We start from the raw sequence: 26,292 nt of genomic DNA on the forward strand, positions 1-26,292 counted from the left end.
ATCGCTTACAGTAATGAAATAAACTGTTCAAATCTCCCTGAAGAAAATTGAGATGACGGAGTAAATAGATCATCAGTTCAAAATTAATAGTTAACCCGGTTATCACGTGCAGGCCTGCAGTGTTAAACAGCGAAGTAACTGATTTATTACATAACGTCACGCTACCACATTTGGCACAATTTTGATGGTTTTTCAAAGTTTTCAAAATCCATAGATTGTATCTGGAATGTTTATTGGGTCTTGACAAAGACTACCCATGGTGGTTAATTTTCAGGAAGGTTTTGATTATAAGGCATTTGTTTTTAAAAATGTAACGCTAAACTTGCAGTAAGAGTTTTCAGCCCTGATTAGTTAGTACCCTACTTGGTACATCATATCACAGACTCTGAACTTTAATTTTAATTCAAGTAGTTTTTTTTATACCACACTGAACTACAATTGCATATATGCATTTTTATATCCGGTTATAAGAACCAGGAATCAACACTTTAAAATGCCTATAATTGTCCCCTTCAAAATCCTCCAAAATTTCGTCGACATACGTCGTTCTTTCTGGTTTTCTGACGAGTTTTCTTTGCAGTTGTCGCATACTCCTAAAATGTTGCTGTTAACAAAACTATTTAGTGGAAACGCTGATAGTAATCTCTATTGTTTTACCAACAGTGGAAAATATACAAATTCAATTTTACAGTCCAATTCAAAACATATTCCAACTGTGTACCAATTGCGTACCAATTGTGGTGTAACGTGACGTTACCTGGTGGATCATTATGTAGTACCGCAGCCTGATTTCAGGTCTGTTAACACATACTCTGTATTTTACACTGTGATATAAGACAAGATGTTCTTTAACTCCAGTTTGAATTTATCAGTTGTTATCAATTGATCAAATCAACGAATTTAAACAGGAACGGGTTTAAAATACGGTTAGCTCGATTTTACGTTACGGTAATGTGGTGACCATATTCCGTCATCGACGTCATTTTGACCACCATAAATGTGCTGCTCATTTCTTTTCGGGAACAAATTGATTATTGATCTGGGGTTATTATGAGCAATAATTTTAAGTGCATATCAAATAAAATTTAATAAAAATATGTAAAGAATGTTCTATCTTCACATATTAAGACGTCCCTTTTTTAACACTGACTAATAAGCACGGTAATTTCTGTCCATAGTAATCAACGCCGTACAAACAAATGAGTGGTTGTGTTGTACATATTTGATACAGTAAGTATATCTGACCTGAGGTAATAGCAGAAAACAATAATATGGTTTCGAGAAATGGCAAATAGACTTGTTGTCAAGCGTGACATCATTAACTTCTGACGTCAAATACTGTACATATAATTTCGGCAATTTTCGAGGCAGCAATATCTTATTTGTTCTAATACAGAATAACATAAATAGAAAAACCAATGTTTCTTTTTCATTCGTGAAAAGTATTCGGTATTCCACCATACTCATGAATAATTGCACGGGAAACTATGTCAGGTAGTGAATAAAATGTCACGTGACGAGCGTTGCATGTAGTATATACGATAATTTGTCATATGATTAGCGTGTCAGGTAGTGAATACACAATTTGTCACGTCACAAGCGTTGCTTGTAGTGAACCAAACAATAGGTAACTTGACTTGTGTGCCATGAAGTGAACACAACAGTTTGTCATATGATCAGTTTGTCACGTAGTGAATACACCAATATGACACGTGGCTAGCTTTGCATGTAGTGAATCAACTAATTTGGCACATGACTATCGTGTCACGTAGTGATTACACCAATAACTAATCGTGACCAGCTGTGCATGTTGTGAATACAAAAAAATTGTACATGACTAGCGTGTCATGTAGTCGATACACTATTTTGTCAAATGATTACTATATTTTCTAGCGATAACATCAAATTGCCGCATGACTAGCGTGTCATTTTTTGAATACACACATTTGTCACGTGACTAGCTTTTTAGTGTTATTTTTGAAACATCACCAATTATGACGTCATTATTAAGAGTTGGGTCAATGGTATTATGATGTCACATTGACGAGAATTACCATGATGACAAGATGTCAACGTAAAATGTTTGAAGATCGTAAGAGAAAACATATTTGTCAAGGCAATTTACACAAAGGGATATTATATTCTCGCATAACCTCATCATAAGCTAGCATCATAAATTATTCATGAAACGGAGGCAGATTTAAAGTGATACATTGTCATTGCCATTTATATATGCATGTGGACAATATATCACGCTCACACAGAGAGTGTGAACATATAATTAATTAGTGTTTAGTGTAGTAACATATGCCAGCGTTTCATTTATAGACAACGAAAGTTTACAATTTTACAGTCACTGCTTAAGTAAACACATATCTTAGCATCTTGTGTTTTGTGTAATGGAATCTATTTTTTTTGATGACGTAGACATTGTGTTATTACCTACACAAATATGACGTCACAATATAAGGAATGATTTCAAACATATGATGGCATTACCACTACGCAAAAAATGCAAGAATATCGTTCGTACTATTACACATACGAAATGACGTAATTACATAGAGAATACATAAGCACTGCTATTATTATTACAATTGCAAAGACGATGTCAATATACGACAGACATACATGAGCATTATTAAAAGTGTAGCATACATAACGATAACTTCCGTTTTAAACGGTGTAATCACATGCTTAAGTTAATGTAACATAAAGAGAAGTTACGTTATGTATGTTACATCTTTAAAACAAAATGCTCATGTATGTCTGTCGTATATTGACATCGTCTTTGCAATTGTAATGATAATAGCAGTGCTTGTGTAAACGTCATTTTCTTATGTGTAATAATAGAGCATTTAATATATATATTGCGATGACACAGGGAATAAAAAAATAACTTCAAGAATTCAAATATTAAAATAGGGATAATATAAAGCGTAAACTTTATTTTTGTCTCCGACTTTTTTCTGACGATCTCTTATCAGCAGAAGCTCTAACATGTAAGTAATGACAATCTTGATTGAGCAATTGTTATACCATCTAACATACTTCATGTATGAGTGTTATGCATATGATACTGTTTTTATGAATTGTTGTGATTTTGCATACAATGTTTGTATAATTTTGTATTTACACTTATAACATACAAATCTCAATCATATTTAGCTGATATAAACCAATGAATTTTGTTAAAATAATTTTAATCACTCATTAACATAACCATGAAAATGAATCATTTTAGCTGATATAAACAGATGAATTTTGATATATTTAAAACAACACTTATTAGCATTTTCTCAATCAGTATTTCTTGTTAATAAAACACGCTTCCTAATTTGTGAATAAAAAAGCGTGTTTACCTGATATTTTAAAATATTACCTAGAAAATAATATCGTATTTGAAAATAAAATCGAAATAATAATAATAACAAAAACCTCGCCAATCGCGTAATTTACAAATCTGGAGTCTTAAAACTCTAGAAAAACAAGGAAAACTTAATATGTCCCATATAAGGTTAAAAGTAACCGAAACAACTTTCCATTTGATATGGACCGAATATATAGGCGTATTGCCTGTTTTCTGAAACCGTTCTCATGCTCAAGCAAGGATTGTATGCTCAAGTCTAGTTTCTTGTTCCGCTTATCAATAATTTAAAAAGTTTTATTTTGTCAATACAATTGCCTTTTTGATCGATTGACATGATTTATGTGAGTTACAAAAAAAATTGGTTTAAGCAAGGAATTCATACTTGAGCATGAGAACGGTTTCATGAATACGGGCCCAGGTCTTAGAAATAATTAAGCATTATTCGAAACAGACGTTCTAAGTATTTTATTGAAGAAAGTGTGACATCGTATAATGTACTTGTACATTACTGGAGATATACTGTTATCAATACCAGTACATTGCCACTAAAGCCGTTACGCGGTTTTGTTGATTTCGTTTTGATATACTCCATCAGACATGGTTATTGCGTGACAGTTGTATCGTCCAAGGCATGCTTAAGCATGTAACTGGTGTTCATAGGATCGTCTAATGTCCAATGCAGGTCGTCTTCTTGCGTTACCACATAAGTGTTCGATGGTGTGGCCACCTCTTCCTGGCAAATCTTTTGGAGCAAATTCACCTGTACCAATAGATCAAGATTGGTTATAAACAGAAGCAAACAAGACGTAAATAATCTTATTGTAATGTACCACACAGATAGATCTAGATTTGTTATAAACAGAAGCAAACAAGATGTAAAATAATCTTATTGTAATGTAACACAGATATATCTAGATTTGTTATAAACAGAAACAAACAAGACGTAAAATAATCGTAATGTAATGCAACACACAGTATTGAGGATATCTTACAATATCTCAAAGCAAAATGTTTATCAGTGTAGTTTATTTAACAATATTGGAAATACTTGTACTGTCAAGAAAAGACTAAACCCACTGCATTTTACAAAATAAATCAAAATACATGCACTGAATTGGAAGCCATCGTGTACACATTGAGCTCTATATTTGACAATTAATTGCCCCCCCCCCCCCCACCCCCACCCCTTAAATTTAACACAATTTTTTTCAGTCCGCTACAGTGAATTAATGTGTATACAATGACATCATTTTATAACATGCAGTCGTATCAATAAGAGAAATCATGTTATTATTTAAACACATAAATTGCAAGTAATTAATACAAAGCATTTCGGAATATTTAAATAATAAAAATGTTTTAGAGAATATTCAATTTAAAAGTTTTTATTTGCTAAGAATTCCAACATACCAGTGTTTGTTGACAACGAGTACTGAACCACGGAGTCCATCATGATAGCTCTGTATACACAAAGGTACTTACTACCATTCTCAGTCCTGTAACATTTTGACAGTTCAATCAGGTTTTAGATTCTTTCGCAAACGACTTTTCAATCTATCTAAATTTCTAATTGAGAGTTTTTTTTTTAATGTTTCCAATATTTCACATTGCAATCAAACACAAAAGTCACGCATGCACCTAGAAACAAACATACGTGAGCAGATGTATCGACAGTGCTTAAAACCATTTCAGTGTGGCATGAATCAGTACGGTGATTATCTTTACGACGGCTTGCTTTAAAGCTAATATTAGGCGGCACAAAGTAATGCTTCTGACCTCACATGACGAATCTCTTAACATTATTACTGTATGGCAACATTGATTAAAATGTTAATTCACCTAATCTCGTTTAAAATTTTTGATATCGTGAACTGAATATTCAACTGGTTTTTTTACAATCATTGTCACAATTTAGTTTCATCATTGCACATGTAAGTCTCCTTCGAAAATCTCATAGCTTCAAATATAAACATAAAAATGCACTTCATATAAGCAAGAGTAACTTAAATAGCAAGTGACATCAACAAGAGTTTTTTACATAAAAAATAATTTTGTAATCTCCGTCGAAAAGTGTAACGTAACATCAACAAGAGTTATTTACATAAATAAATGTAACCTACGTCGAAAGGTGTAACTTAACATCAACAAGAGTTATTTACATAAATAAATGTCATTTCCGTCGAAAAGTTTAACTTAACATCAACAAGAATTTATAACATAAATAAATGTAATCTCCGTCGAAAAGTGTAACTTAACATCAACAAGAGTTATTTACATAAATAAATGTAATTTCCGTCGGAAAGTGTCACTTAACACCAACAAGAGTTATTAACATAAATAAATGTAAGTTTCGTCGAAAAGTGTCACTTAACATCAACAAGAGTTATTAACATAAATAAATGTAATTTCCGTCGAAAAGTTTAACTTAACATCACCAAGAGTTATTTACATAAATAAATCCAATTTCCGTCGAAAAGTTTAACTTAACATCAACAAGAGTTATTAACATAAATAAATGTAATTTCCGTCGGAATGTGTCACTTAATATCAACAATTTTGACTTACATCCACAAGGAAGTACTGCCGTATTGATTCTCTCCTTTACACACGTATGTCGCTTCTGCATCCCGCACGTTGACATGAATTGTATTACTTTTCATAATAACGATCCAGTCGTGTGTGTCCATGTGGTCAAGAACTCCGATCCATACCCCGTTCATCTGCTTTCCAATATTACACAACCCTACACAATGTAGCCAAACATATTAAGGAGAGCAAGTATTAAATGAAAGACCAAAAATTCACTTATGGATGTACAATTGAACTGATGTCTAATAGTTCATGAAAAGTAGAATTTTGTGTGAATGTTTTTCATTTTGTTCTTGAAAATATTTATTAAACACCTTCTTGCAGGAAAAAAAGTCAAATAACAAAAGAAAAAGATAAACGTTTTGGTTATGGATGAAAAAATATTAACAAACATAAATGTAGAATTTCTTTAACAATAAAAAGAACATACTGTATTTACAAATAACATGAATAAGGAAACGATATCTATTAACATTAAGTTATAGTTTCTGAATTCTTCAGTCTGAAGAGCTATTCGGATTCGACTACCTGTATCCTGAAATAACTCTGACTTTCAAGTTACCAAACATCTTACTTTTTGACGCTGTGCCTGCAAACACGCTGCCTTCGACAGCAAATATTGCCCCACTTAGGAAGACACAAAGACCAATCAGGATCTGCAAGCAAACGGCATGAGATAAGCTATATATTATATTAACATATAAAATAAGAGACATCAGTTTAGAAATTTGCAAAATCAATATTTTATTTTATACACAAACATTGTACGTATTTAACGTGTCGCAAAGTTTCAAGACCGACTGGGCCCTTTGTCAAGCTATGACTGATTGAGCGATGTGTGTTGTTTACAGGTCTGCTGAACGTTGTGACGAAATTATATATTTCTTATGTCACTCGATCCCGGACGTTTCGCCTATCGATAGAGAACGATACACACACTGTATCGAATAGTATGTTAAATGTGTAATACGTACATTGTTTATTTATAAAGTCACACTTTAATTGTATGTACTAATATTTTGATTCTTGATCGAAAACAGAAGTTCATCTATTACAAGCAGGCATGAGGGTAATGGTAATGTGTAATGGTAATTAATTGCAATTAATTACATTTTGTTAAGTAATTGGATGTAATGTGTAATTGAGGATTTTTTCAATTACATGTAATGGTAATTTAATTAATTACATTGAAAAATGTATGTAATGCCCAATTACTTTTAATTACTTTTAATTACTTTAATGTTGTGTGTTGATGTTTCATGATCCTTTATACAATTTAATCAAATAGAAAGTTTCCAAAGTAAATATTTATTATGTAAGGACACAGGTAATAAGAGGTTATACCTGTATTGATCCTAATCCCCTATTCATAGCTTAGCTATTGTCTCCTTCACAGAGACCAGGTAACTTGTGATTTTGATATCAAAAGATTGCCACACAGTGAGTACATGTATCATAACAGGGTTGACCATTCAGAACATTCAGAACATTCTATCTTTGTAAGGTTGAAGTTATAGTGAACAGTACTAACACTGAATTAAACTTTCACTTGAAAACTTGAACAACCACATTTGAGCCATTTTTAAATTCCCAAACACACAACAGGGTATTTTATGGCAATATGCATGGATTTCTTCAGTTTTCTGCGAGCAACCCGAAGGAAAAGACACCAATCTGGGTTGGCACCAAAGGAAGTAGAGAAATATCTCGAAAACCTTTGTATTGACATGGAGGATGACCCAATGTCATTTTAGCAAACAAATCCTGTCCAAAAACCTGTTCTGTCAAAACTTGCTATCAACTATTTGACTATCACATCATCTTCAGCTTCAGTCGTGAGACTATTCAGTTTTGCCGGGAAGATGGATTCCGCCCAGACAGATGCCGTCTAAATGACGAAACTTTTGAACATCTGATGATGATCAAATGCAATATGCATGTTTACATATATGTAGTGTACGCTGTCTGAGCAGAACATCTTCCCAGAGCTGAGTACATGTACATACCATGCGAGTGTATACATACATTTTGTATATATGTAGTGATGTAAATTCCCTATATGAAACACAAACAACAGGTTCATAACAGATAAAGGTAAATATGTCATTTAAACTTGTATTTTTATTGGCTTGGATTAAAAATAATATACCGAGAATATTAAATAAAGTAATGTGTCATGGTAATTAATTACATTGTCATGGTAATTAATTACAATGTAATTAATTACCATTACAATTACATTAAGAAAACCATGTAATGGTAATAGTAATGGTAATGCTACTTTTCCAATGTAATGTGTAATTTAATTAATTACATTACCAATGTAATTGCCCCATACCTGATTACAAGCATGATTAACTTTTGTGGTCATATATGTTTTTATGATAATCTCACAAACAACAACTGGCTCATTGCCATCCTCATTTCTGATAATTTCTGATAATAACGATAAAAATGAATACGCACTATTGCGTTTATTAAAGTGAAACGCTCAAAAACTGTTTAAAGTCTCCATTAAATAATCGGTAGTACCCATATGATAACACATGTTGGTTGAAATGTGATTTAGATAATACAAAATGTATATATGATCACCAATATCTCCACGCTGAATCAGCATCTATCATTCAATATAGTTTACTCATGTATATACTTGTTAACAATTTAACTGTCAATGAGATACTTACTCGTTCCATGTTGCGAGATACAATGCCTTTCAGTCTTTTTGTCGCTTTATGTAACAACCCGTGTGTTAAATCAAATACATCGTCTTTTATAGAAACAGTTGATAGATGCAACATTTGGCTGATGCATATATTATGGTTGTCATCCACGCAGAACACCAATCACAAGTCCTTAGCATAATTGTGATGTCGTAAGCGCTACATGCTAGTCAATACTACATGTATGACCGAGTACTTTAGTAAAACAATGTTGATCTTATCTAAGGTAAGCCTATAATAAACTTTTTTTTTTTTTTTTTACAGTTTTGATACATGTAATATTACAGGGGTTATTCATTGAACAAAAATAACACCCATGGCCACCGTACGCTACTGTACACTGCTACCTATAATCCCGACTATGTTTGTCGTCCGTTTGTGATGATTTCTAACTACGTATCTTTGACTATTTTACGTACACTGTACTATCACTTACCAAAGTTAGTAGTAACTTTGTACTTGGAACTGGAACGTTTTGGGGAAAACAACCTTCCTCTTTTAGCTGTATGTTTTGTTTAGACGAATAAATGGTAAATCTTAAATAGACGAAATACTTATATGGAGCAGTGAAATGTTTCCTTTTTATATTTTGGCTCTCAGCATCAGCAATTTAATTTTTGACAAAGGTGATTTCTGCTTTGTGTTCATGGATATTTCCTGTCTGTACCTTTTGCTTTGTTCTATTTGTTTTCTCTCAGTTATGTAACCTCTGCTGTTTTTACTGCCATTTGCATTTATTCCGAGTGTCTAGTGTCTGTTTTGTCTGTTTGCTGTGATCCTGGCTGTGTGCCAGTCCGTGTGTATATAACAAATGTCTATTTTTAAAAGCAATTCGACCCTTTCTCAAGACACGTGTATGATACAACCATGTACAAAATACGTTTCGAAGCGACAAGTATTAAAAATGTAAAGATGTATAACTTCTTTTAAAAATTATGAGAATGACGTAAACAGATAAAACAAAAGGAAAACAAAAACGATCATGAGGTTTGGTAAATCTTTAATGTTAAGTCTAGACATTGTAACAATGACTCTATAATTATTAATCAACTATTTATATTTATCCTTCGCGTAGATTATCCGACAAAGTCTTGTAGCACTGCTGTGTCAGTATAGTCCCTCTGTAAGTCCAATGCTACCGACCCGTCAGTAAAGTTTCCACACGCGGCTTCAAATGTGAGAACTTCAGGTAAGGGACTTAATCCTTCAAATGTACCTGTTAATAGAAATAATAATTTCAAGATTAACTGAAGAAACAAGCGTAATAGAGAATAGATATTTGAGTACTAAACCTGACTTCGAAATCGATAAGGTAAGACAACAACAGGAACCGTGTAGAACCAAAACAAGTGGAAAGATGTCCCGCACTGAAAACGGAAGTAACACTTAAGATATGACATCCGTCATGGCGTCTCCCGTCAAAATCAACCCTCAACTAACATTAATCTTAACCAATAGCATGTTCGTGTCACTAAAGCAATAAAAAAATTTATCGTAAGAGGCTTTATTTTTATTTTTAATTTTGTTTGTTTAAATCAACATCGGGGGAAACATTATTCATGTCACATATTTTACATGGAATTATTTTGTTGATATCTAATATTAATATATGTAGTATGAGGCCTTCACAACTGTTTCGTTGTTGTGTATGTTATGTATTTTGTTTTATCTTCCAAATATATAGTATTCATACAATTCAATTTTCGATTCTACATACCACTATTTTTTACCGACAGACTTAATCAATACCCACCTAATAGCAATCGCTAACAATATATTACGGATTCGTAGTAAAGTATAATAATTAATCGTAAGAGATATGTTTTATTTTGTTTGTGTTCCCAAAACAAAGTTGCACTATTGCCCTACCATTGTTGGTAAACACGGAGTAGTCAATCCCGGAGGAGTCGTCTCGGAACTTGAAGGCAAGACAAAGGTAGGAGGAACCGTTAGAAGATCTGTTGGCATAACAATAAGTAAAATATGTTTAAGCAGAGTCGACTAATAACAACAACGAATGGCGTACTTCATTGATATGTGTTAATATTAATGATAAGTCGAGGTTCTTATATACTGCTTTATCACGACCTAGTTCGTAGGTCGTCTCAAAGCAGTTCAACAAATATCATCCGTGGTTACAAGGCCTTTGCAACCAGCCAATATATTTCTCAACTCCCTGGGGAGCATACAGCCGGTGCTGCCCTTTCGGCGCTCACAGCTAGCGTTCAACAATTCTAGCACTGCCCAACCACGTACTCATTTACAGTTGTTGAGTAGACTAGAACAAACGGAGTAAAGTATCTTGCTCAAAGATACAACACAGCGCCGTTTCGTGACTCGAACCCGCAACCCTTCGGTTACCACGAGCCCGGCGTCCTACCACTAGACTACCGTGCCTCCGTGTAGTAGGTTTTCGTCCTTCATACTTGATTTGTTGCGATCACACAAACAACTGACTAGATTGACGGATACATTGGATTACTGATTTTCACGATATAACCACTATCTGTTAAAATGTTTTTGAGATTGCATTTCAAATCAGTTTTTTGCGTGACTGTTAATTTTGATAGTTATGAGAGTTTTTAAGAGTTAACAGAAATTGAACATCTATCAACAACACTGTATGCACTAATTGCAATAGGGGCTTGAACGACTTCCAAAGTTCATTCATGCATGAACACAAGTGGCAGCATTGAATTTTTCAACTTAGACTTTGTAAAATACAACAGAAAGATGTACTACAACTATTATCACGCTTGTCGTAACGTGATGTTGGACACTTTCAGTATAATGTGATATTATAAATGTATACTGATGTAACATGACGTTGTACTACTTACAACATAAGGCTGTTGTATCCCTGTGCATCACCATCTATACAGTCAAATGTCTGTGTTATTCCATCTATAGTGACCTCCATCTCGTTATCATCGATGATCACGTGATCATCTGATACCTTGTCATTCAGGATCCTGTTCCATTTCCCCTCGTAATATTGTTCGAGCCAACATGATCCTTTAAGCAAAGTAAGAGAACTTAAAATAGATATAGCTAGAAGAATGACAATAATAACTGCATAAAAACCTGATCATGGTTTGTCGCAGTTGATTAGATATTAATGCTAATTTAAATTGGCTGTTTAATCTGCATGACATTAACCTTACAGTACTTGTACATTACAGCACGTGCTCCGTACAACACACAGTTATATGGCAGAAACTTACTTTGTCTGAGTAACTGCAACAGTTAAATTTAGCATTCTTTCTTCTAAATATGATACTCACTTTCCGAATCGTCTTCCTCTTGATCCGCTGGAAAGGAAAAAGACACCGTTACTGATGCTTACCAAAAAAAAAAAAAAAATGATGACGGCAAAAGCAATTTAAATAAATGTGTATTTATAATGAACCGTCAACATTCCCTCCACAACAGTAATTTTACAACACTAACGTCCAGGTAAGTGCTGTTTCATTCAAAGCGAAAAACAGTGTAATTTTCGTATTGCATTTACATGAATAGCTTGGCAATATAGTATAAACTGACCTGACTGATCTAGATCTAAAAAGTAGGGGAAAACATCACCAAGTTTGTCTTTAGCGTTGTATCATGACGCCAATTGTGTCTTTATCACGAAGTTAAAGCACCATATGTCTGATATAGCAATTCTGTGGTATACTCACACGTTACTGTAGATGACAGTAACAGCATCACAGCAAAGGTAGCAAATATCTTGAAACATAAAAAAGAAGGATGTAGAATTTAATTTCAGCATTTGAGTAGTGTAAAACCAAATAAAGACAAATTAACCCAATACTGACAAAGTTAGCCTTATACAGTTAGATAAATTACAAGGGAAACATAAACCAAATAAAATCGAGTATATCATCACTGACAACAAAACTGAAAAAAGTTAAGTATATAACAGCTTACAATGTTAACTTGATACAGGCAACTGTATTACAATATATATGACAATATAACGCATTATGTAGCCAACTGTTTTACAATGTATACTAAACGATTTAGGAAATGACAAAACAATTTACTGGTCATTCCGTGTGTCTGAATAAAGACTCCACTGGTTTGCAAACGCAAAGCTTATCGTTAAATGGGCGGAATTTGTTTAGACATATACCGCATAACAAGTAAAAATATTCCTTATGCATGCATTTGAAAGACAAACAAATCCTTTTGATATGTAGTTACATATCTCATAGAAATGTTTACAATGTTTGTAAAAGTTTAAATCGAATTAATGTTCGGAACACAATATCGTATGGTCGTTAATAACTATTTGTAACATATTAAGGCCTTTGTCGACTGTCGATCTGCATCTTCAGTCTATTCCGCCGTTCCTGGTTATTGTAATATATATTTTATCAAGGCTTTATTTAATTCCATGGTTTAATAAAACATCGTAACTAAAGAGAACTTTATAAAATATTATTTATGTTCTTATCAATATTATATTCATAATTAATTAGGTCTGAATCATGTAAATAGTTGCACAAATAAATAAACAGTAAATTGAAATATACAGTGTATTTTCATATTATGGACACACCAATTAGCTCGCCCATTCAACTTACCGTGTACATGGTGTCCGGTTCTTTGTTTTCACCTGATGTCCACATGTGGTCAGTGCGTACATTTTATAACCAGACACTGTGATGGTATTATGACAGCAGATGATGGTTAATTCATTATTGGGTTAACACGGAATATTCTGCGTAATGCCTGTTCATTCGATTCCGTCATACAATTTCGTCATATATAAAGATATAGCATATCAGGCAAACCGTATATTTTTATATGCAATGTATAGCAGTGTATATATTAAGACAATTAATATAAGCGACCCGTAAGTCTCACGAATGCTGTGGGGTTATTTCATTCGTTATGTACGTTTTTATTGTAATATGTATCATGATTTTATCACATATTTCCCCATGACAAGCACTGTTGTGCAACAAATTTAAAACATAAATTAAAAAATCACGACATCATTTAAAGCTCTTTTCATATTGGAGTTATATTTTCCTATAATTTCTCTCGATAAAAACAGATATTAGAAGTTTAATATTGATATACAAATGAAAAATTATCACTCGCTTATTGTTCAGCTTATTATGCATTATTTACAAACAGATTTTTTCCGTAATAAAATGTATTTTAAACGTATGTTTAGCATTAGAAGTTTGCACTTCCTCTTTTTCACTTATAACCTGTGTTATTAGCTCAAAGACAGAAGTCAGCTACGCATCTGGTTTGTCAAAACGTAGATATTATTCAATTCACAGCAAAATTATGATGTATGTAAATATGGAGAATCATGACACTATGCATTTTCTTTATTGCGACTCCGGTTTGTGTCATGTATGACAGCAGAGGTAACTTGTAATTAAATAATTACCACTTCTATGGACGAACTCCTTTATACCTAGACTTTTGAATACCTTATGATATTAACTATATTTATTTCATAACATATTTAAATTCTAGTGTTAAAAAAGTCTTGAACAAATACACAAAGGCATCAATCCATACATATCAGTTATCACTGACTTGAGTGATAATCCACCGGGGGCGGTAAATGTAACAGCTGGATTTGTATAGCCACTGTCCATCGGGTCACATATGGTCAAATCCTGGTCTGGTAATCTGTGTATACATTTATACGATTGTCCGTAAGAATAACCTATCTTTGCAATCTGACCCCTGATCACTTGATTTATAGAGAGTCGATTGGCTAATTTAAAATTAAGTACAATCATACATGAAAAAAGTTGATGACATTTGACAAATGTTTCTAAAATTCCTGTCTGATATCAACGTTTCCTATTCTTCAATAAATATACAACTGTTAAAACAATGGGTCCTAGTACAAGAACATATCAATGCTACTCTTAAATTAAAAGTCCCACCCGTCTTTCTGAAAAGGCGAGTGCGTGTGGATTGTGTGGTATGCAACATTGTATTTTGTTGATTCCCTGGACTATATATCATAATATCTTGTAGACTTTGTAGTATGTAATATTGTATCTTATGGATTTTGGGGTATGTATTATAAATCTATTGGATTGCTTGGTATGTATAACTATATAATGTAGATTGTGTTGTGTGTATTATGTATGTTGTTGATTGTGTTTTATGCATTATGGTAAATTGGTGATTGTGTGTTATATATCATTATATCTTGTGGATTGCATTGTATGTTTAACTGTATCTTGTGGATTGCGTTGTATGTTTAACTTGTGGATTGCGTGGAATATATCATTATATCTTGTAGACTGTGTGGTATGTAATATTGCGTTTTATGGAGTTTGTGGTATGTATTATGAATCTTTTGGTACTTTTGGTATGTATACCTATATCATGTGAATTGTGTTGTGTGTATTATGTATGTTGTTGATTGTGTTTTATGCATTATGGTAAATTGATGATTGTGTGTTATATATCATTATATATTGTGGATTGCATTGTATGTTTAACTGTATCTTGTGGATTGCGTTGTATGTTTAACTGTATCTTGTGGATTGCGTTGAATGTTTAACTTTTTCTTGTGGATTGCTTGGTATGTATTACTGTATCTTGTAGATTGCGTGGTAGGTATTGTATGGATTATTTTGGTTGTCTTGTCTCCTCAGTTGTTACCGAAAAACATGGCGGCTGAAACGAGCCATACGCCAATCTTCTTTGTGCGACCATGTTTTTGCACTGTCCCACACTGTCGCTCAATTCTAGGGCGTTGTGAAGTACCCTCGATTGATTCAATGTTTAAACGAATATGACAGTGTGAAATAAACAATTTGCCTGGACCAATCAGAAAACAGGATTTTCACTAGTGGTAATTTATGATATAAAATTCTAACGATATGCATTGTTGTGCTATTGATAAAACTGCTCTTGTCCTTTGTGATTGTAACGTTGTAAAGTTAACCTGTAACCTAACGTCGTCATCGGTACATGTTGTGTGTAAAAGATATTGTAAAGTTGTTGACACTTTGCGGGTAATACAACAATGCATTGCTTGTGGGGTGTATTATGTAACCGTACTGACATCGTTGTAATATTTTAAGGCAACAACAATACATCTAGGAAGTGTTTCAACACGTACAATACCGACTGTTTTTTTTTATATCAATAATCATTTATTTAGATATCTCGTATGGACCGATGCTCTAATCTAATTTTAATTCGAATGAGAAAAGAATTAAATTGCAAAATACATACCAGCCAGATGAGAATACATAATGGGCTTGACATAAAAATATCGTATATCCTGTAGTATCAAATGTAATAAAACTAGGAAAATATAAGTTGGTGAATTATTTTATTTCAAATTGTTTTGTTGATATATATTGCAATGGATTTGAACAATGATGGTGGATTATGACATGATTTCTGGTGGGGACGATGTGTTGGTATCTGTTATCATTGGGGCAGTGCCACGTGCCACGTGTCTGTTCCGAAAGAGTCCACGTAGTCACATGTCTGGTGAAGGTAGATAGGTGCGCCATGATCAATCAGCTTTATTGGCGTTCCAGCTGAAACAAGATGATATGTAACCCTCATTGTCCGTTGAATCGTTATGAAATAATGTATAGAATTACATATATTACTATGATGTTGAATATAATCATAGGCGTCCGGATTGCGGTGTGCTAATATTTATAAATTGCCAAAAGCGATTGAAATTCAGCGCAGTATTGTTGTTTCCATATTCAAAATGACTTTTAATGTATGTTTGATATAGTTATTGCATGTCAGATTCGCCTGTTCTGCTGGAGTTTTATTCAGTCAATGTGATCCTTAAAACAGACATTTTCTGTACAATTTTGAACAATATTCTCCAAGCACTTTTTAACTCAAACCTCATATTCCTCCAGTGCTTTCGGATTTCTAATCCATATTAATTTTTATAACTTACCACTAAATCGCTGTCCGGCTAGTACACGGATATCTCTGTCATCCTCCGGCATAGGTACAAAATGGAACCGGAAGCACAGACAGCCATCTTTGTTTTTCGTTACATGCTCCTTCCTATAAAACACAACCATACATTGTTAGTGCGAAGACTGATTTTTATTTCCTTACGTGATTCATATCAGATACCTCTCGTCTGGTCTAGTGTAGTATTGTATGAAGGGCACTTATTGATATGCTTGTTTATAATTATGAACATTCAGAAACATAATTTACTACAGTTATTTGCATAAACAAACATCTATATTCGAAGATATTTTTTCCAAATTTATTTTAATTTACATATTTCCATTTGTATCCAAAAAAAAACTTTTTAATGTAGCTATTCTTTATTCACATAGAAACATTTTTCAATATTCTTAATTTGTGTACTTTTATATTCATTTTGTATTTAAAATGTCATTATAATATCCAGTGATAGCGTTTTGTTCAATAACATTGTAGGCTATCAATGTGTGATCAGCGGCGGCTTTTTGTTACGGCTTTTGTGATTTGACAGTCAATTGATGCCAAAAGTGAATCTCAGAAACTGCCATGATGAACTGCGGAAAGCAAGACATGATGTCAGGTATGTAAATACCTTAAAGCGAACATATATGTGTGGTTGCCCTTCATTTGGAAACGTTCGCATGCTAACTCCATTGCATTGAAATCAAAGGCCTGTATGGCTAACGTGCTGTTTTCAATGGAGATTTCTTTGATAAAGGTTCCAGAGAAAGTCCATTTTCCTTGTATCGCAGACGGAAAGGTACATCCGGGATCTGAGAGGAAATTAAAAACAACGAAAATGCCTACATTAAAAGAATGCCTGGAACTTAACTGAAAGGAACAATCGTTGTTTTACTTAAACCCAACAACATCATACCTGCGGAATGAATTAGTATATTGTTAAATAGATAAGCTAGCATACATTGAAGAATAAATAACTAATTGTGTCACAGTTATTGTTTGCTTTGAAAATTTAATTCTTTTAATTTAGTGTATTACGAAACTCCTTCGAGTAGTGTAGTATGATAAAATTTACTTCAAAGATAAATGTTACACACACACACACACACAGGTAATTGCACATTCAAAAAATGTTTAAGAGAAGGCTAAAAATGCGGAAATGTATATCGAATTCCATGGCATATTTAAACAACGCGCATTTAACATCAATGTTGAAAATCTTTGAGTTAAAAGTAAACTAACCACAATAACAATGTGATAAATAAATTAACAACCTTGATGTAACATCAACATAAACAGTTATGAAACAATATAAGGAAGTAATGTTCCTGAAACAATGTAAATAAACAATCCATACATAACAGAGTAAACAAACAATGTGTACATAACAGAGTAAACAAACAATGTGTACATAACAGTGTCAATAAACAATGTATACATAACAGTGTCAATAAACAATGCATACATAACAGTGTCAATAAACAATGTGTACATAACAGTGTCAATAAACAATGTATACATAACAGTGTCAATAAACAATGTATACATAACAGTGTCAATAAACAATGTATACATAACAGTGTCAATAAACAATGTATACATAACAGTGTCAATAAACAATGTATACATAACAGTGTCAATAAACAATGTATACATAACAGTGTCAATAAACAATGTATACATAACAGTGTCAATAAACAATGTATACATAACAGTGTCAATAAACAATGTATACATAACAGTGTCAATAAACAATGTATACATAACAGTGTCAATAAACAATGTATACATAACAGTGTCAATAAACAATGTATACATAACAGTGTCAATAAACAATGTATACATAACAGTGTCAATAAACAATGTATACATAACAGTGTCAATAAACAATGTATACATAACAGTGTCAATAAACAATGTATACATAACAGTGTCAATAAACAATGTATACATAACAGTGTCAATAAACAATGTATACATAACAGTGTCAATAAACAATGTATACATAACAGTGTCAATAAACAATGTATACATAACAGTGTCAATAAACAATGTATACATAACAGTGTCAATAAACAATGTGTACATAACAGTGTCAATAAACAATGTATACATAACAGTGTCAATAAACAATGTATACATAACAGTGTCAATAAACAATGTATACATAACAGTGTCAATAAACAATGTATACATAACAGTGTCAATAAACAATGTATACATAACAGTGTCAATAAACAATGTATACATAACAGTGTCAATAAACAATGTATACATAACAGTGTCAATAAACAATGTATACATAACAGTGTCAATAAACAATGTATACATAACAGTGTCAATAAACAATGTATACATAACAGTGTCAATAAACAATGTATACATAACAGTGTCAATAAACAATGTATACATAACAGTGTCAATAAACAATGTATACATAACAGTGTCAATAAACAATGTATACATAACAGTGTCAATAAACAATGTATACATAACAGTGTCAATAAACAATGTATACATAACAGTGTCAATAAACAATGTATACATAACAGTGTCAATAAACAATGTATACATAACAGTGTCAATAAACAATGTATACATAACAGTGTCAATAAACAATGTATACATAACAGTGTCAATAAACAATGTATACATAACAGTGTCAATAAACAATGTATACATAACAGTGTCAATAAACAATGTATACATAACAGTGTCAATAAACAATGTATACATAACAGTGTCAATAAACAATGTATACATAACAGTGTCAATAAACAATGTGTACATAACAGTGTCAATAAATATGTAACAATACGAACTAATAGCGTGTCTGTAACAATGTCTAACAACCTATTTGTAATAGCAAAGTAATTCACGCAGCCAACGTAAATGTATCTAACACAGTTTCTTTGTTAGCCTAATATTTCATTTATAAATTCAACTTTTTAATCGATCTACACATAACATATGTTTATATATATATCTGACTTTGTTTTGAAAAGGGGGGAGTTGAAAAGCGGTGGTTGAACTTCAAACAACATTAATATAAATTTAGATGTTGTATATCGTGTCCACTACTATATCCATTCCTCCTGTTAAGATATTTACCTGCCCGTCTGACTTTCACGGTGCCCAGATCACCGGCCCTCGAGCACTGACTCAGTCCTGTCGGCTGTATGACGGGCATCCTCCCAGTCGTGTGATGGACTACAACAAGGTGTTTCTGTATTGTTTACTTACATTGTTCAGTGGAATACAATAATCATACTCAATCACATATCACAAACGGCTAAACAATTACAGCACTTTATATGCAGTAAAAGCATGTTTAATGACATGTTACCACTATTTTCAATTTATCATGAAGTTGTATCAACAATATCGAAATAAATTACTCTTGATAGTCTTTCCTGTCTGTAAACAAAGTACAGTCAAACGGCCCATCAATATAGTAAGGTCAGACAAGGTCATACTGGGACCGTACATGCCATCCATACAGTAAAGTCACCCATGGTCACACGGTAGCATTAACGGCACGCCGATACCGCAAGGTCACACAGGGCCCAATATTAAAGTATATATTTATATATACAATTTTTTTGGTTGATGAAATTATTCCGTCTGTTTTTTATAGATTTTGATTCAGTATTTTGTGACATCAGTTCTGAATATTTATGTAATTTGAAGATATGTCAAGGCCAGCTACCATTGGTTAAAATGGGTCAAGATGTATGCCCATTGGTCAGAGAGGTAGCAGCGAGAGCCCCGTGGGGTTGAAGCTGATAAACCCCTCACTCTCGCTGCTGTATCAAGACGCCATATTGGTTTGAGAAAAAATTGTGAAAACTTAAATTGATTCCTCCCTCCTCCCCTATGGGCTACCTTGCAATTTTAATCATCTAGATGTCCTGCAGCTATTTTTTCAAAAATGATTACAATGTAGTCTGCTTATTGTGTTATTTCATTTGTCAATGAACTTGTTTTGAAAGTTTTAATAGAACGTTTTATTTATAGGTGTTATGAATTGTAATATTGATTATATAAAGAACAAAGTTTTGTCAGTCATATTTGTTTGCCCGGTTTATCTTCAGATGTTAGGTTTGTTTATGTGCAGCGTCTGTATCCCAGGTGTTATCGGTGATAACTAAGTGAGTAAACACTTAATTACCAGCTGGTCTGAGCATGGTAAAATCCTACCTCCCCCTTACTGGTAAGGAGTTGGGGCAGCCCACTCGCAGCATTGCGTTGTTACTTACATATACATGTCTTAAGTTAATGAGGGTGGCGGTATTGCCGCACCTTCACTAAAATAATATTTTATGAAATAATAAATGTATTGAAATTTAGATCAAAGATAAAAAATTAAATTACGGCATCCTGATGAAGGTTAGCCAATTACGCCAATACCATTGTGTGTGTGTGATCTATTATTTAAGTGAAACACAGGGCCACGTTACAATCACACATATGCTATACTGATACGGGTCACGTGTATGTTTATGTGTGTTGTGACCCGTATCAGTATAGCATATGTGTGATTGTAACGTGGCCCTGTGAGTGAAATGAGCTTCATTGCATGTCATAAATTATGGCTTGCATGATGCTAGGTAGCTGATGCTGCGGTGTATTCTTGGAAGGATTTAGGAGGTACAAAAAGTGACCTTTCATGCCAGCAACACAATAAAGTCACCTAGGGTCACACGGTAGCGTTAAGGGGCCGGGTCAATACTATAGGATCACACAGGGTCATACTATTGCCGTACATGCCATCATCTAAGTAAAGTCACCCAGGGTCACACGGTCGTCTTAAATCCCCGTAAAGAACACGAAATCACACGGCGGCTAATGGTAAATATGCACAGTAAAGTCGTGAACTGGCATAAGGCTGTCTTACGGCCCTTGGATACAGTAAGGTGATAAGCGGTCACATGATAGTCTTACATGTAATAAACAATAAACACATCAAGGTCGCACAGGGCCTCGCGTTAGACTTAAAGACCTATCAACAGAATAGGTTCACACATGATCACACGATAGCCTTAACTGCTCACCAGCACAAAAAGTCAAACAGGGTCAAACAAACGTTTTCACTTTACATCATCACAATAAGGCAATAGAGAGCATTGGTGTAGTCTTAAAGGTCCGTCAACCCAGTTATGTAATGCAGTGTCACACAGAATTCTTAACAGTTCATGAACACAGCAGTTTTGTAAAGGTCAAAAGCTGACACAATAAGGTCAGACAGGGTCTCACCGACACGATAATTCAAGTTAACGAAAAACATCAAATCGAGCTAGCGTTCAACAGCACTTTCTACAAACGCACCAGGTCACAGGTCAAACGTGTCGCAGGTATCAAATGTTACGACGCAGGTCGTACGTGTATCGATCAAAACGTTAAATAAAAGGTTGTTGATAAAATGACTATACCTCGTCGTATAACAGAATACTCAGTGTGTGTACCGCTGTCTGAAGGTACGAATTCTAGGCAGATGTAGCCTTCACTGCCAATCGGTCTGTAAAAAGCAAAATAATTCATAAAAGCACTATCAGTAAACTCAAAATGTACAAAAAAAATAACGAACCAAAATTGCCAGCCCCCAAAATGGAAAGAAGTCATTTTATAATGGGAACTTTGTGCAAGTATTTAAATTATTATTATGTTTCAATACAAAATGAATTATTGCCCTATCTGTTGTACTCATCGTAACTGGACGAGATAAATATCGGTATAAAAAAGTCATCCCACTTTTCCTCAATAGTAATAGTACTAACTGTTCCTAAGTAACCTCTTGTAGGGGATTTCCGCCAACGCGGCAAGGCGACAAAAGTACTCCGCCAACGTAACAGAACTACACGACAACGCGACAGGTTTTTTTTTCTGTCGCATTGGCGCCTTAATTTTGTCGCGTTGTCGCGTTTATGCATTGTTATACATTGTCGCGTTGTCGCATGGTCGCGTTGTTGCATTCCGGTTGACATGCGCATTTGCAGATATCCAGTCCTCCATTTGAAATGATTTGCTGAATAACGTTATGTGGCTAAAATGAGACCCGAACTAACCTAGCTCCTTTTAGCAAGTCATTACAATTGGAGGACAGCATATATCCAAATGAGCGTTTCAACGCGACAAAAGTGCCCTGCCAACGCGACAAAATTAAGGCAAATATGCAACAATACGACAAAAACATTCTGTCTCTTTCTCGCGCAGTTCTGTCGGGTTGGAGGCCGGGGTCCTTTTGTCGCGTTGTCGCATTAATGCGTTAATTTTGTCGCCTTGTCGTATTTTCGATTTATGAGAACACGGAAACATTTGTTTTGTCACCTGACCTCCGTCATTAGTGTCTGTACTCACTGTAATTGGACGAGGTAGCCACTGGTATGAGAACACGAGTACTTTGTCACGTGACCTCCCCTTACTATGTCTACGTTATGACTCGAAACTGTGATAGCCTCATCCTTGATCCTATCTCCATTGTCATCGACAACCCACCACTGACCACGAATACGTTTGTCCAGCAGACATGATGCTACAAATGTAAAATATTTAACCTTGCATGTTAATAATATATTTGACTGGTTTAGAAATCTGATACGAACTCCTCAGGTTTCATTTGTATTCAATATATAACAGATTTAGAAACCTAAAGAACCATATACGGATTAGCACATTGCTTTGAATTGATTGCGCCACAGATAATATATAGAGTATGCATATGTTTCGGTCTTTACAGCGTAATGAGCAAAATTATCTTTAAATAGATTTGATCTCTTTATGTATATCAATAATTAAAAAAACAAAATAAATAAAAACAAAACAAAACGAAAACATGTTGTCTTCTGTTTATCATCCCTTTGACCCAAAATGGTGACTATTTTTATTCCGTCGCTATAATTACTGTATATCATGAACATTTCGTTGTGCATAAACATTCGTGGTTTTGGCGGTTGCTGTTGAACCACGAAAATAACTACAACGAGTTTGAATGATATACGTGTCTACTGTGTGTTAATATTGGATATCCACGAAAGTTTGTACCAGGAAACGGTCTAAAAGGCTTCAAACCACGGAGGAAAGTACCCACGAACATTTTGTGTTATGCAGTTAAGTGGCGACATTTCGTGGGATAACTATAAATGAGTTGGAACAAAATAAAAACAAATGGTATCGTGCAAAATATTGGGCATTACAAAAGGTGGCAAATGAAATTTATACATGGAATATATCAGTGTTTTATTGTATTTGTGAGGACTGTTTTGTAACGCTACCAGCGTTACATTATAGATCCACTTCCGCTCTGTGTATAAACGTTATTTCCTTTATTCTTGATCTATGATATAGGCAACAAAACAAGTCAGACAGTAATCAGACGACAAGAAAAGTAAGACATGGCCGCTGATGAAAATATTTGCAGTTGAAGAGTAACTTACAAACTTATACGATAATTGATAGTTTCAATTTATTTAACGAATATAAATAATTGGTTATAATAAGCAAATGGTTGGGTTAAAGATATTGTATTGTACAAAGATTCAAAGGGATCGAACAACAAGTTATTTCAATTTAATATAGTCCTCTGCTCAATACATGTTATAAAAAATATGGGTCAAAGAAGTAATATAGACGGTAAAATCCCATATAACACTGGATCCTAAACTTGTCAACACTGTTTGAATTACTTCTTTGCCCCATATTATAAAAAATATATATACATAAATATGAACATAAGCAAATGGTGCGTATACTAAAATACACTGAGCTGAATACTACAGTAAAGTTCCAATTCTTTTCTATTCATTCCAGGCACACGATCAAGTTTGATCTTTTTCAGACTTTGGTTACGCTTTAAGAGGAAATTTAATATTTCTTTTAGAATTATAGAAAATAAATTATTACTTACCAGCAGCAGAAGACGCTAGAACTGCCAGCATCAACACCGAAAATTCGTTCATTGCTTCTGAAATAAATCGTTTTGAATAAAGCAATCGTTTGTTTCAAACTTTCAGTAACTGTTATACAAAATCTTCTACCGAAGTACGATTTCAAAGAGAAAACTTTATCAATTTCATTAAAACATATATGATTGCAATTAAATTGATACATAAATGTAAATAGTGTGTGCTCAAATTCGTCTATAACATACCTTTTGAAAGAACAGATCTAGATGCTTCCTTCTCGATGTTATATCCTCTCTGACGTATAATCGTGTAACTAATGTCCGGTGGGACGGTCGTGCATTAGTGACAATATTATGCACGACCTATGTTGTTTACGTGATGATCATCCATCACGGCCTCTATGACTCGTAGATTGTTTATGTTTCAGCTGACCGGGCTAGGAAACATAAAGCTATACTAATGGGGAAAACAGTGATTGTATTTCACGTGTAATCAACACTATGATATATCACATCATGATTAAGCCTAGTCTAGACCAAAAGTCCTACATGTTCACGATCGTTCATAGTTTTTTTATGCAATTAAACTGCTTACGCATAGCAATTTATTCTGACAGATTTGCAGTGGATTATTTTAAAACATGAAATCAGACATCAATGACAAATTACCGTCAAACGGACACAACAATGGACAATAAGTATACTCTGATTAAACTGATGACTTGTTTTTAAATTCGTAGATTCATTTAATAGAAAAAAACATTAAATTTCATTTTTAAGGTAAACTCCGTGTTTTGTGGGATCTCATGACGTTGTTGATTATATATTGGAATATCCTCTGTTCCTCGTTCTGTCCTGTCGTATCGATTATATCTTCGTGGTCCATTTATCAGAGTCCCGTTAGCAATTTTTTTCAAAATAAAATTTAAAAAAAAAATCGTAGGCTTTATTTCTTTAATTTTAGTGGTATTTTTTATGAATAATTTGTATCATATGATCACTTGAACACATGTATTTAATGTTTTAATTTTTGATATTGTTGAAAATATACAAGACGAATTTTCGTTAATTTTCCACTAAGATATGGGGCTTTGAAAAGGTTTAGTCTTTTGTGTTGACGATGGTTTTTTTTCCATTTCCATTTTAAGGAAAGTGTACATTAATATATAGTAATATACGTTTATAACTATCTGCAAGGGGCTTAGATAAATTACTCCACAATAGGTATAATTCATTGGAGAATTTGACGATTAATGTATGACATAATTATAAGTATAAGCAGCAATAAATCACTTTTTTATGCATTCTGATTAAATCCTGAATAAACGTGTTCTCCACATACAACATTGGAATGTTTTCCTGGAAGAAAATTGAAAACGGACGTTCCTACCATAAATTATATGATAGGGGTTACTTCACCGAAGTTTGTAGAACACACTCCTATCTGAGCAGGTGTGATCCTCTTTGTGAAATTTTATTGAGAAAAACCTGCAATTCATGTTAAAACTAGAGAAAAAAAACATAACTATATGAAGTTGTCCCAGTAAAGTTATTGAAAAAAAATTCTTTAGCAGTACACAATATTGAAACGGTGGAAATAATGAATGAATATTAAATGAAACGATTTAAAAGAAATCATGTTGTAAATTCTCGAATTATGACAGATGAGTATACTTTAAAACAAAGTTTTAGTGCAGAATAAAAACAGATATAACAGTAGTCTCCATTGCTCGAAACACTTCAATGTAAGCTTGTTAACTGTCGACATCTATCAA

The 26,292-nt window shown here is 33.5% G+C and overlaps 3 protein-coding genes across 4 annotated transcripts; all 3 read right to left on the reverse strand.

Annotated features, from left to right (window-relative positions):
• Positions 1 to 3,820: 3,820 nt before the first annotated feature.
• Positions 3,821 to 8,727, reverse strand: LOC110454865. Its single transcript, XM_021504616.1, has 5 exons — positions 8,647 to 8,727; positions 6,534 to 6,615; positions 5,936 to 6,113; positions 4,781 to 4,866; positions 3,821 to 4,130 (listed from the first exon to the last, which is right to left on the reverse strand). Exons 1-5 carry the CDS (start codon positions 8,653 to 8,655, stop codon positions 4,006 to 4,008), a joined length of 480 nt encoding a protein of 159 aa, XP_021360291.1. The 5' UTR covers positions 8,656 to 8,727; the 3' UTR covers positions 3,821 to 4,005.
• Positions 8,728 to 9,671: 944 nt separating this feature from the next.
• Positions 9,672 to 14,112, reverse strand: LOC110454862. The gene is made up of 7 exons (XM_021504611.1): positions 14,096 to 14,112; positions 13,272 to 13,347; positions 12,363 to 12,411; positions 11,967 to 11,993; positions 11,523 to 11,697; positions 10,552 to 10,640; positions 9,672 to 9,898 (listed from the first exon to the last, which is right to left on the reverse strand). The coding sequence occupies exons 2-7, from the start codon at positions 13,314 to 13,316 to the stop codon at positions 9,759 to 9,761; spliced, it is 525 nt and encodes a 174-aa protein (XP_021360286.1). The 5' UTR covers positions 13,317 to 13,347; positions 14,096 to 14,112; the 3' UTR covers positions 9,672 to 9,758.
• A 1,886-nt stretch (positions 14,113 to 15,998) lies between these two features.
• On the reverse strand, positions 15,999 to 24,962 carry LOC110454874. 2 transcript variants are annotated; one of them, XM_021504627.1, is made up of 8 exons: positions 24,764 to 24,962; positions 24,521 to 24,574; positions 22,975 to 23,149; positions 22,050 to 22,135; positions 19,729 to 19,827; positions 17,249 to 17,429; positions 16,613 to 16,725; positions 15,999 to 16,229 (listed from the first exon to the last, which is right to left on the reverse strand). In XM_021504627.1, exons 2-8 carry the CDS (start codon positions 24,570 to 24,572, stop codon positions 16,117 to 16,119), a joined length of 819 nt encoding a protein of 272 aa, XP_021360302.1. In that variant the 5' UTR covers positions 24,573 to 24,574; positions 24,764 to 24,962; the 3' UTR covers positions 15,999 to 16,116. The 2 variants fall into 2 exon arrangements, with proteins under 2 accessions (XP_021360302.1, XP_021360301.1); XM_021504626.1 differs by having other exon boundaries at positions 24,521 to 24,577; positions 24,764 to 24,961.
• Between the last annotated feature and the right edge of the window lie 1,330 nt (positions 24,963 to 26,292).

This window comes from Mizuhopecten yessoensis, unplaced genomic scaffold, assembly GCF_002113885.1.
Source record: "Mizuhopecten yessoensis strain PY_sf001 unplaced genomic scaffold, ASM211388v2 scaffold8071, whole genome shotgun sequence".
In the NCBI taxonomy this organism is placed as follows: domain Eukaryota; kingdom Metazoa; phylum Mollusca; class Bivalvia; order Pectinida; family Pectinidae; genus Mizuhopecten; species Mizuhopecten yessoensis.

What these genes read in the sequence shown, in the direction of transcription:
- LOC110454865 (XM_021504616.1), bottom strand. An exon ending in TGCAGGCACAGCGTCAAAAA is followed by an intron (nt 6,114 to 6,533) that starts GTAAGATGTTTG and finishes TACATTGTGTAG; the next exon opens with GGTTGTGTAATATTGGAAAG. An exon ending in GGCAGTACTTCCTTGTGGAT is followed by an intron (nt 4,867 to 5,935) that starts GTAAGTCAAAAT and finishes AAAATGTTACAG; the next exon opens with GACTGAGAATGGTAGTAAGT.
- LOC110454874 (XM_021504627.1), bottom strand. Translation starts at nt 24,572, where the DNA reads ATGAACGAATTTTCGGTGTTGATGCTGGCAGTTCTAGCGTCTTCTGCT. An exon ending in GGCTACCTCGTCCAATTACA is followed by an intron (nt 22,136 to 22,974) that starts GTGAGTACAGAC and finishes TGCTTTTTACAG; the next exon opens with ACCGATTGGCAGTGAAGGCT. An exon ending in GTATTCTGTTATACGACGAG is followed by an intron (nt 19,828 to 22,049) that starts GTATAGTCATTT and finishes ACCTTGTTGTAG; the next exon opens with TCCATCACACGACTGGGAGG.
- LOC110454862 (XM_021504611.1), bottom strand. Translation starts at nt 13,316, where the DNA reads ATGTGGACATCAGGTGAAAACAAAGAACCGGACACCATGTACACG. An exon ending in GGATACAACAGCCTTATGTT is followed by an intron (nt 10,641 to 11,522) that starts GTAAGTAGTACA and finishes TTATGCCAACAG; the next exon opens with ATCTTCTAACGGTTCCTCCT. An exon ending in CTCCGTGTTTACCAACAATG is followed by an intron (nt 9,899 to 10,551) that starts GTAGGGCAATAG and finishes TTCTATTAACAG; the next exon opens with GTACATTTGAAGGATTAAGT.